This window comes from Chlamydotis macqueenii, chromosome 19, assembly GCF_036417535.1.
Source record: "Chlamydotis macqueenii isolate bChlMac1 chromosome 19, bChlMac1.mat, whole genome shotgun sequence".
Taxonomy (NCBI): Eukaryota; Metazoa; Chordata; class Aves; order Otidiformes; family Otididae; genus Chlamydotis; species Chlamydotis macqueenii.
In genome coordinates, this window is record NC_141574.1 from 4,329,468 (window position 1) to 4,341,727 (window position 12,260).

General features: G+C 44.3%; 1 protein-coding gene across 2 annotated transcripts in view; it reads right to left on the reverse strand.

Annotated features, from left to right (window-relative positions):
- The window catches only part of VPS53 (VPS53 subunit of GARP complex), a 67,203-nt gene that overhangs the window by 22,046 nt on the left and 32,897 nt on the right, over positions 1-12,260 (reverse strand). For both annotated transcript variants that reach the window (XM_086763400.1, XM_086763399.1), the window contains exons 13-16: positions 9,834-9,928; positions 4,577-4,819; positions 3,146-3,293; positions 2,106-2,188 (exon numbers count right to left, since the gene is read on the reverse strand). In XM_086763400.1, the coding sequence (XP_086619526.1) occupies positions 2,106-2,188; positions 3,146-3,293; positions 4,577-4,819; positions 9,834-9,928 (569 nt within the window). The remainder of the gene's footprint in view (positions 1-2,105; positions 2,189-3,145; positions 3,294-4,576; positions 4,820-9,833; positions 9,929-12,260) is intronic.

The following is a 12,260-nucleotide window of genomic DNA, read 5'->3' on the forward strand; positions in this document are numbered from 1 at the left end:
ATGACTTGTAGGAAAGAGTTGTGGTTTAGCACCAAAATGAAACGCAACCCTCTCAGTCGAAGGAAAGTGACTTCATCGCCAGTCTCCACATGTCAGGAGTCTGTCTGAAGCTGGGTCACCAAGCACAGGCTCTCGCCAAAAAACCACAAGACTGCAAATAGGGAGAGAAACCCACACTGCCTACACTTCAAAACCAGCATCTGCTGTAGAGGGGTAACGGTGCAGCCAGAGGGGTGTTGTAAATACAAGACATCATGACATGCCAAGAGGGCTTCCATCCTGTTTCTCCTAGAAGCCACTGCAAACCTTTGCCCCAGGCAGCACGTAACAGTATTGCCGCGGCAGTTAATGAATCCTCATACAGTCCCTGACAGATACACAGAAGCTGACAGACCGGGAAGCCAAGGCCATAAACGAGCAGTACAGTTCCAGTACAGTAAGCTCTTACCACATGAACTTCAAAGCTTCAGGCCTTCAAGGGGTCTCTGACCACTGCCCATAATCCCACAACAGAATAGGACAGGGGGGTGGGAATCATGGATTTCCGGATTTACACGATAATTGTCCTTCTGTTGAGATTCAAGAACAGCTCATTTTCTTTCCCGTATTTCCTAAAGAAAATGCTTAGCCACCCCAGGGGTAAAACCCCTCAGAGTCATTGCTTTATACACATTTGGGGTGGTTCTGCACTTCCCTTTCTGCGAAGGAAGGGACACTTTCCAGGGTGTGTAAGCAGCAATGTCTTATCACTTTCTTTACGACCATGCCTAACAGGACATCAAATCCCAAAAGAAACAACTCGTTTGATGTTGAATGAGTAAATGCCAGAGAGGTTTATAGCTGTGACTTACGCTGACAGAAGGCTGGACAAAGTGCTATACTGGAACAGAATGAAAGTCAATTAAAAAAATCTTTGTTACAAGATACGTCAGGCCTGTCAGTTTAACTTTAAAGCTCTCCGAACAACAAACGTGAACTATACATTTAAACAATTTCCAAAACACATCATGCTGGCCACCTACAACCAACCACCTCGTGAGGCAGCCACCGTGGAAACCGAGCAGCAACTCAAGGCAGCTGGCTCCTGCCGGACAGGTCACGAGAAAACGCAAAACTCGCCCTCAACTTGTCCATGTTCAGAAAATCCCATCACATGGCATATTTTAGTTCTACTCCCCAGCTACCTTGCTTGCTTTGACTTCGTGGACATAGTAACCCCAGCTTTCGGTCAGGGCTTCTCTTAAAAGATCTGAGAAATATCCAAAGGGAAGGGAGTCTCTGCAGCCTGGAATGGAGCCCAAGATCATGTGAAAAAACTGGATGGAGATTCAGTGGGATCCTGCCCACTGGAGCAAGATAGGAGGAATCACAGGAAGGAAGTCTTCTCAAAAAAATCTTAACTGCTATCTGGGCTGAATCTTAGTTTTAGGGAGAAGGAGAGCTGGTGATAGGGAATATTTTCCCAGCTTTGCCAAGGTTTTCTTTTGTCTCATGTGAGGCAAAACAATTCTTTTTTTGCCTCGATTTCCTTTTCTCAAAAAATACTCAAACTGTTTGTCAGTGGTGGAGAGGATGTTAGAGGGGAGTATTTTTAGCATCATTATGTGAAAAGTTATTTTAATGAATTATAATCTTCTCTCAATTATAATCCCCAAATAAAAGATTGGATCAGTCTTTTATGTCATCTGAAATGGGGTTTGATCACCCTGACAAGGCTGCTGATTAACAGTGGGAAGTTAAAGCAGGAAGGAATGTACTGAAATAGCTTCCTTTCTTGAAATGTAACAGCCACCTCACAGAGCTGCCAAGATGCAAATGATGTTTCAAATGGAAACTCACTATTTCCTTTACCCTTTCCAGCGCTCTTGTTCCTTTGGCTACTGCAATGGGGAACAACTACATCTGAAGTCTGTACTACTGCTGCTCTTGAACTAGCCAAGGCATGACCATTCCTTCACCAGGGAAATGCATATCTGGGTGGTTCCTACTGCCGGCTGTGTCCTACGACACTGGGATGGATCTTGGGCTTGTTTTACTCCAGCACCATCTGGCTGACAAACTAGGATGCTTGATATATTCTAAGAGGATGCAACTGCTGAACATACATGCTGAAAGTGTCCATCTCTCCCGTCAGGTTGATTCTCTCCACTAGACTCGCATCCACCTTTTCTTTAAGTTTCTCTTCCAACTGTTAGGAAACAGAACAAGCAACAGAAAGATCAGATTTCTTACTTGAAATGATCATTCTTTAAAATTTTTGTCCTGGAAAAGTCAGCTTCTTAAAACCTAATCTGTGTCCAGGCTTTAACCAAAACCCAGTCAGTGAACAATGGAAATCTCTCCTCATTGGACACCCCAGACACACTGATCTGCCAGGACGGCCGACGGTGGCACTGCGTCCTTAAAGAATTAAACCTCCAAGGTCATATATGTAACTCTAGCATGACATGCTTGTGTACTAGCTTAACACCGTGGCACCTGTCCTGCTAATGAAGATGTTTTTCAACACCCTGTCTGTGTCCAATCTGCCGAGGAGGAGGATTGCCAGTTCTAGTGGTGGAGAGGCCTTGATACGGCCAAACATCACAGCTCATCTACTAACCAAGGGCATTTTGGAAGCACCTGAATGTACAAGCACTGTGGCTGCAAAGTATATCGGCATAAATACCTCCTCTCTCTTTGCTCCACCTTGCCCCAGTATTTCATGCAAGAATTTTCCCAAACCTATTTTGAATTACTGTTATTCTTGTTTTTATAAAAGGGAGATTACGAATCATGAAGAGAGTCTTTTTTTTTTTTTAAAAAAAAAATTTGATCCCCAATCCAAAGCCAATTATGTAACAAATATAAAATGACTGCACCAAAAACTGACGCTGCAAAGCAGGATTACAAGCAAATTACTTTTCTCAGGTAGAAACAGCAAAATCAATACTTTTCTTTCTTTGAAATAGAGATTTAATAATGTAGAGTTCAATAATCGACAGGACGCTATGTGGAGCAGACACTACTATGGATATTTTAGTACTTCTGACTCTTCCAGCCTCCCCAGCAGCCTACCCCTGAAAAGGGAGCAGCACAGGATCTCGAGACAGAAGAGGGGCTGCTGCCGGGTGCCATCTCAGAGGTGCCGCAGAGGAAAGCTCACCTGCTGGGTGGTCGCCAAGCAGTACTCCGCGGTACTTAGGATGCTGCAAATCAGGCAGAGTTCTTCTAAAGTAAACTTTGCCACTTCAGAGCCTTCCTTTTCTTTCAGCAGACTAGTGATGGTGAGCCCACCGCTGCTGCTAGTTGTCCTGGAAAAAAAAAAAGACAAAACCTGTAAGACCTTCAGAAGGACAAACAGAACTTGACATCAAGTCCTCAGGCACAGGACAACTCGCTCATTCACAACAGGGTAGATGAGGGTGCAAGTGGAATCCATTTTTCCCAGCTAACTTCACCTTCACTGCCAGTTACTCAAAATCTAATTAAAGATTACAGAAAAGTCTCTGAAGCTATCAGGCAGCTTGTCATATTTATCTTCTCAGTCGTAAATAGATGTCAACATGCATTTGAAACTTTGGTAACCTGTTTTAAAAACTGATGATATCAACACAGTAAATTATAGAAAATGTGGCTTCTTTCCACCATCTTCCAGTGATTAACGGCTGCGTATCAACAAAGAAAGACTCAGAACAGTTTAGAGTCAGGAAATTCCCTACCTCTCAACTCTTTATAATCCAAATCCATTAAAAAAATAGGACAGTGATATTTATCTTGGACAGCGAAAATGGAGCACACAAAAAAATGCGTATAAAGAATGCAACTGAGGTCTGATGGAGAATGCACATTAAATTTATCTTTCCACTTGTCTGGATGTAACCCTCTCCTCTTCCATCTGTAAAAGATTTTACTGGTTTCAGAAATTCATTCTGCTGCTCCAAGTTTACAAGGGGAGCAAACTGAAGATGGTAAATAGCACACAAAATTACCTGTAGTTAAGGCTGGCAACACCTCAAGGAGCTCTTTTAGCCTGTACACTTTCCCATATTGGTGTAAACCCATAATGATTTCCTTTATTTTCACTGGATTTACACCTACATATATATAAAATGTTACAGAGCAGAGGGAGTTACAGGTAAGCACCTTAGCATCAGGCAAGTAAACCACTTTCATTATAAATTGTTATATGTAGAATGTCGAGTTAAGGCAGCTAAGAATCACCGTATGACTTTGCTACCCAAGTAGTAGGGTAAGCGCCATTCTGAAAGACAGACCTCTCTGAAGAGACCTGGGCTGGCATTTCAAAAGGAACTTCAAGAAACTGTACATCTGACTGCTAATCAAAGCCAAAGACTAAGCTGTCCTCCAGGGGCCCTTCAAAGAAAGACAATGCCGTGACTGTCCGTTTGGTCTCTTGCTGTTTCTCTGAGAAAATCGTGAAGTAAATGCAGTCACATTGCTGCTACATGGTTTCTTTGACAGTGAAACATAAGTGTTCACAAGTATGTATTTATTAATTATCTTTACAAAGCATCTGCTCCTCAACGGAATGTCTCACCAGACGGTGCTGCAGCATTTGGGAAGCTAAACTCACTTGGGCAGGTTTCCAGACAGAATTTTCCAGGCGTATTCCCGAAGATACTTCTGGAATATGGTGGTCAGGGCTATCATCGGCTCGCCTGTGCTGAGCTGGGAGCACTGCACCATGCACTTCTTGTAGTACACAAAGAGGTCGGCACAGCTGGGCAGGACAGCTCCCCCTTCGTCCATGCTGGGCTTGGGAGGACCTTGAGCCTTGAAGTCAGCCACAAACCTGTCAATCAGTTCGCCGAGATTCCTGATGGAGAGGAACAATGGAAAAATATTTCAGTATGTTGGAGGAGGAAACAGAGGGAAGAGAGAGAATAATGCTTAAAAACAGATGCCTCATCTTGCGACACCAGCAAACAAGTTCAGATTTTAGCAGCTGGCTATTCCAGCCCTTTCTTATCTCTGTCCTCTCCGCACAAACCTCATACAATAACGAGGACTGGACCGACGAGTACCGACCTTTTGTACTCAAGAGTTTTAGTGGTGGCTTCAATCTGTTCTCCAGTCACATATAAAAGCTCGCAACTCTGCCAGGACTGGGTTCAGCACATCTGATGCAAGTGCATAAAGCATACGCTCGAGTTTCATTCCTGGCACCAGCAAAAGTAACAGTCGGGCTTCCCATATCAGCAGCCTCCGGAACAGACCCTGGGGAATACCGCTTTTCAAGGGATGTGCTCAGAACGCTGTGCCATTTGCCATTTCGTGGTCCCATTTGGACACCACCTGGTTTCGCACAACTTCACACATCCTTTAGAGAAGTTTTATTTAGCATGAGTACAAAGTGCACTTCCCACTTAAATTCTTTTTAAAGGCACAAAAAGCCCTCCTGTTGTCTCCAGTGATTCATTAGAACCTGGTCCTTACTCAAATGCTTTGGTTTTTAGGCACCAATAAACTTCACTCCACTGTTTCATCAGGACAAAAAGGCTTTTTAGCATGGCAGAGGGCCAGAATCGTCAATACAGGACCAAAGAAGTCTTCTGATCTTGGGGAGGTCCTCTGGTCCTACTCCTCCAGAGACAGCACATCCGTGTCAGGAACCAAGACCAGCTCTCCTGACAGCGCAGCTCAGCTGAGCGGATCAACCTTTGCCAGATGAACTCAATTACAGCAATAAACCTCCTCCCCCAGACGCACAAATACACCCATCCTTCCACAAGGAAGTTTGGCTTTTGAGGAATATATAGAGATTTCAGATGACACAGTGGCGCTCCGCCGACCAAAAGGAGTTGTGAAATTCCTGTATTTTAAATTCCTGTTTCCACTGCGGTCTTAGCTCCACGTCCCCCAGCTCTCCCCCTCCACAGCACAGCCTCCAGCCCTCTCACTGCTGAGGGTGTAAAGGCTGTGCCATGATCCAGGGCACCTAAGCAGAAACCCAAATCCTTAGGAGAAAGAGAGAAGAAGCTGAACTGTTCTGAACTGCCTCCTGCAAGAAACTGAACTTTTTTTTTTTTAAAAAAGGCATTACTTTATAGTTAATTTATTATCTTTTTTTTTAGCCACAGACTCAATCTGACAGAATTGCACTGCTGTCTGTAGAAATGAAAACTCTTCTTTAAAAGCCTGTCAAAAGAGTTTCAATCTGAAATGCTCTCCTAATATTATGGCAGCTCTCAGGGCACCTGGCACAACAGGAGAGTCCATGCAGAGACTGCCCTAGGGTCTCCTGAGATGGGTACGGCCTTACTGCCAGCACCGACGGCACAGCGGCCAAGATGCTTTAGCACATTCTCACTTACCTCTGCCAACGAAAGGGGAATAAACCCACCAAAGGCTAAAACTTTTCCCCAGTTTCTCCTTTCTTTCTTTTTGTCTTGCGAAACTGAAGCAGCACTCTGATCCCAGCTTACCAAAGAATTCAAAACACCGCACGAGTGCAAAAAGGTGACCTGGCTCTTCCCTCATAACCTTACAGATTGCTGCACCAAAACAGAAGAGCTCCTCCCGTGGATGATCCGCTGGGCTAAAACAATCTGCAGAAATGTGCCTGCAATCTCAGGGCTTTAAATCACAAAGCGAGGCTCTTCGGCTTAAGCTAGGCTCACAGGCTGTCGCAAAGACAAGTAGCCCCCTTTTTCATGCTTACTGCTTGCTGCTTTGAGTACTTTACATAGCTCTGATTCCACACACACACACAGTTCCTCGGCTTTGTTACAAGAACAGTAAAAACATCAGGCTGCTCAACTGATGTGATAAATCTCTACACTGGCACGAGCAATTGAACGCTGAACTGAAGCGCTGATTGTGTTCGACCACAGGGAAGCACAATATACCTCCCCCCGTGGCTGTAGGAGAGCCAAACAGATGGCTGCTGCAGGAGGGCTCACACGTGCTACGAGCTGCAGCATTCCTTCAGGTTCTCAAGCAAAACGGACGTGGTTTGCTCCTTGTCAAAAGTCCCACTAAATTAAACAGCTGCATTTCCACCTCTGCATCTGCACTTCGCTCCATCTGGGCAACAAAGCGGAGCTTTCTTAGCATTCACCAGCCACCTTTTTTTTTTTCATTCTCTCAGTCTCAAGACGCGGTGAGGAATGTCAACGGCTTTTGTTTCTTTATGCTTACTCCACATGTTCTCCTCTTCTCCGAGGCAAAGTGAAATTTATCTACATTTTCCCAGTCCCCCAAGGTCTTGTCAACCAGGATGCACGAGCAAACGCAGCTGTCCAAAATAGCTGCAGGAGCAGCGCTAGAGCCTCGTGCTAATCCCAACCTGGAGAAAGTGCTCATCAAAGGCAGGTCATGAGGGTTGCTCTTATTTCAGCATGTGATTGATACCAGCAAAACATCAGGATGCCACGTGCTAAGGGAACTAATATATTATTAACACACACCTCAGTCAATGTCAATCAAACTCTCACATTGGTCTCAGTTGGCCCAAATACAATGTGAATGCTAATGAACTTTGGGTGGTACAATGGGAGCACAAAGGATTTGGCAGAAAAAGTTACTGGGAGATGAAATATGGAGAGGGCAGGAGAACTACAGAAAACGAACATTTTCTTTATATAGGCTCTGAAAAAAAGCTCACAGCAAATTCTCTGGTAATGTAGATGTGGTATTTCCTAACAGCAGCATATTTATTGGGAGCAAGAACTCCCCAAATCTAACCAAGAGAAAATATGAAATTAAATCAATACAGAGGGAATTTTATTCTGGTTCTTACATCCTTTCATTCCTATATTCATTTTCCTTTTTTCTTTCACTCAGCCTATTGAGTGTTTTTTTTCTGCATCTCTGGCAATCACGAGAGGAACTAGGCAACTCCTCAGCAGCATGAGAGAAGAACACAGTGCTCAGCAAGTCAGCCTGCTCGGTGATGTGAACAGTTGGTGTCTGCTGGGTACCGGGGAAGGGCAACGGCAGAGACACCTGTACCACTTGAGGGCAGTTTCCATGGACTGGGTATTTTGGGAGCTCCTCTGCTTACGAGGCCACAAACACACATGACAAAGTGCCAGTTTCCAGACAATCTGAACACACGTGTGCATTTCAGAACTTAACCACAGCTCTGCATGCTCTCAGCTCCTCCCTCACTCCAGCAGAACAGCTTCGCTCCCAGGTGTACGCTCCCGTTACTCCAACGGACCACAAAGAAGAGCTAAAGACACACATCCCAAAGGGGCAGAAATGAAATCTGCTTCGCTGTTAAGAAATCTGATATTTACATTGCAGCTAAGGGTGGAGAGCAGCATCTTTAAAGTCTTTCTTTCAGGTGTCTCCTCTTAAATTGTTACAGATTTTGGCACTGTGTTGCTTTAAATGGGTATGGAAAAAAAATTCAGGAGAAAAGGTCCAGGCTGCTTTCTGCCACAGACTCAAGGCAATGAAGGACAAAACTGCCACACTACTCTCACTATTCAGAGCTCAAACATACAATTAATTATCTAAGTAACATCTCATTTCCAGACATCAGCATCAGATTCCTCAAAAGTTCAATCAAAGGGGGAAGAAGAGAGAAAATCATAAAGGAAAGTAATTTTTGGCAGACAGGGCCAGCATGGGGAATACTGTGGCAGTTTTTCTTTGAACTCCTTGCAGCCTATGGCTATAAAGCTAATATAAAACATCTTAGGATTGTAAAGAAAAAGGAAAAAAAAAAAAAGGCAACTGAAAGGGCTAGGAGTGCAGTTGGGTAGAATTACCAAAACGGGGATTAAAATGGCTCCCAGTGAGAACGGAAGAAATATTCAAACGAGTTAGCACTCAGTCGGCTGAGGGCACGGTGGGAAATATCTGTTTCCCTTTGTTTTACTGCAGAGCAGAACCTAAACCCCGCATGACAGATCGTTGTGCAAGGTTTTACTTATTTATTTAAAGCATAAAAGGCTGATAGGAGAAATCTTTTGGGAAATCTTTTCCAAGATTTCAAGACTCCAGTCTTAGAGTTTGGGCAAAATCAGGACACTATGAGCCTGGAGTTACGCACTCCCTCGTGTAAGTCCTTGGAAGACAGAAGGGCACAGACAGACGAGCTGGATGAGGCAGGCACCTTTTTCTCCTTTCCAGCCACTAACCTGCACCAAAAGAGGGTATTCCACCTTTTTCAACTATCTCCTCTCCCAGTTGGCACAGAGATGTTATTTAAACCCTGGTGTGAATCGAGGTGCACAAGAAAGTGCGGTGAGAGCTCTAAAAACTTCTCAGAGCTCTCAGCTGAAAGCTCCTTTCATTCAAGTTATTTTGCTGCAAGTCAAAGAGGAAGATGAAGAGGGGTTCTAGGGATTAAAGCTTCTTACAAAGTCCCAGTCTGTGAGCAATGATAATGTTAGCTTACAGCCAGCTCATCTACAGCAACTTTCATCTAAGGATCTCAAATAACTTACTGCTATAAAGGAAATCTTGAAGCTCCTCTGCCATGAAGCCACGTGTGTATTTTACAGAAAAAGCAAACCTACTATTTGTGGAAGACATGAGACGAAAGAAAGGCATATGTCTGCAGTGGGAATTGCAGAGGCAACTGAAGCAATTTCAGAAACACTAAGCCTCTTCCACAGAAAGGCAGTGGGCATCGTTCCTGCAGGCCTTTGCAATTACAAATGAAACCAACATCCATAGCCCTCTGAACGCTCATTTTTGCCCAAAGGCCCTACTTATTCTAACTTTCTTGAGCCATGAATACGGCTCCTGATGAAATAAGAAAGCAGACCTTCAAGAAATTATTTTTCTGCAGCTCAAGTACAGAATCTAGTACAATCCAACCAAAATACACATTCAAAAGCAAATAAACCCAGAAGAGCACGCTGGTTACTCACTTGTCCTGGGACTCGATATACACATAAAGGTGAGGCTCAAAGCACTTGGAAACAATGCCGTGGAAAGGATTGTCAGGGACCTTTGGCTTCTTTGGCTGTAAGAAAACAGAGTGTTGGTTTCAAACCTGCCTTGTGACACCTAGAAGAAACAGTAATGTAAGAGCGCAGAAGGATCTAAGTCTTTAGAAATATTACAACACACAAATCTACTGTCAAATAATCAAAGGCATGTAACAAACAGCATATACAGCATCAGTGTGTCCAGGTCTTCCCTTGCTTTTATAGAGCTGTTATTATTCCAAGGAATTAACTTTTCACTCGTAAAATATTCTTATCCTTAAAGAGAAGGCTGCTCCATGCAAACAGATTTCAGTAGAAGAATCCCAATGCAGTTTGTGAATAAAACCTCACTGAAATCGGAACAGTAAACAAGACTCCGCTAGTCACCTCTGAATGAAATGCAGTGCTTATTCGGAAGCAATATTAAAAAAATCCCTACATTTTAGAACATTAAGTATAATAACTCAAAGTTACAGTCTTAATCTGGATGAATTTTATTTAGATAAACAGAATGTAATTACTGGAGGAGCTGGAGTTATACAGGCACATTACAGGGCTGCTTTCACTGCGAAACATGGTTCTGGGGATGCGAAGACTTCTATTTTAAAAATCCCATTTAGATCATTAAGCACATATGCCACTTGGGAGTCATCCAGTTTACTCTCATTTTAGTTTAGTACCACGCTCTACGCAGCGGCCAGGCTCATCTCACCGAAGCCACTGGAACTGCTCCTATGCCTAAATTCGTCCACGTTTAAGTACCAGGCTGGGCAGGGCCTTTAAGCTCATCTTTACCCTACAGCCAGATTTGTATTTTTTTACCGACAGACAACTTTTCTTGTTGCTTGCCAGCAAGCTGACAATTTTTCTCTGCCTGCAAAGAGTGCTGCAGTGACTCTGGAATGGAATTCTTCCCTGTCTCCGCAAAAAGCCAGGATCAGCTCCTAGCCAACGGAGATAATGAATTTTTCCAGTTGAAATTTTTTTTAGCGTAAGAAAAGCAAAACAAGAGAGCCTGAAGGACATACTCTCCTAAACAACAGAGGAGGTGGCACAAAGTCATTTGCAGAAATAGCAAAGAATGGCAAGGCAGGCATTTCTCAGAGATAATTAAGACTCAAAGATACAATGAATACGAACATATGGCTGCAAACCTAAAGCGAGCAAATGGTTTTACGGAGACCAGACCACCTCCACGAGACTGCCTTCATTAACCTTCTCACTAAGAGCATGACTGGAGAATGTACGTTTTTACAGCTTTGGGAGAGAGCCACTACCCAGAATTCTCCGTCCCAGCCCTTTGCCAGCGCCTGCCCTTTTCTGCCGGATGCACACGCTCATCGGAGCCGGGAGGAAAACAATAGGTGGTAATCACAGAAACCTTCCAGCTGCCAAGTCTCCAGAATGGCAGCACCAACACAAGCCTGTGGGTTCATGATGTTTACGATTTACCAGGCTGGAAGAGCCAACTCCTAGCGCAGGACTGGTTTTCTGTGTGCGCGCGTGTGTCTTTGCATCATGCTGCTCCCAGCGTGTCTGGTGGAGAGAATACTAAATCTTTTAACAGTAGCAGTGAAGCTGTATTTCTGAGTGTGCAATCCTGTCCAAAAGCTGCAGATGTTTAAGCTATTTCCTCCTTGAGTTTGATGGAAATAATAAAAGGTTACTGTTGTCACAGTAAGGAGGTCTGCAGCTGGCCCAGCTTCCTTTCATTGCTATCCAATGTAAACAGATTAAAACGAACTGCGAGGATCACTAAAAGAGGTTCTTTTTTAACATGGATTCCCCCTCCCAACTCTTGTGCCCCCTCTTACACTCCCAAGTGTCTTGAATTCTCAGGACTAGTATCTCGGAAGAGCTCTACCACTCAAAACTCTTTATCTTCAACCCATCCTGTCCCTTCTGTTCTTCAGCTAGTGACAGCAGAAGATAAGACCTCCAGCATGAACTCACCAGCACTAACCACCAGCTGTCTGGCACTTTGAAACTGAAATACTGGGGCTTAGAGGGCTCCCATTTGGCAGACAGGTGCCTGCAGGGCAGCTGCCCTTGCAACAGAGCCCTGCACTGTGTTGTAAGCATCAACACAGGGCGCACCCAGAAAGAGAGGGCAACCTCACCACAAACCGCATTTCAAGGGATAGCTCAGTGGATGGCTTCCTATCAGCCTTCCCCAAACAGGGAGGAGAGCAGTTCCTTCCTCAGAAGCACCTGAACTGCTTCTGCCCAGGGCAGTGCACTCTCCTGTTCAATAAAACCAGCCCTAAACAGCTGAAGTATTGCAGCTATCTCTTCACCTGCCTTCTAGCACTACTGACTTCTCCAAGGATGTCCGCTCATCACAACACTGCACATCAGAGCCAGCCT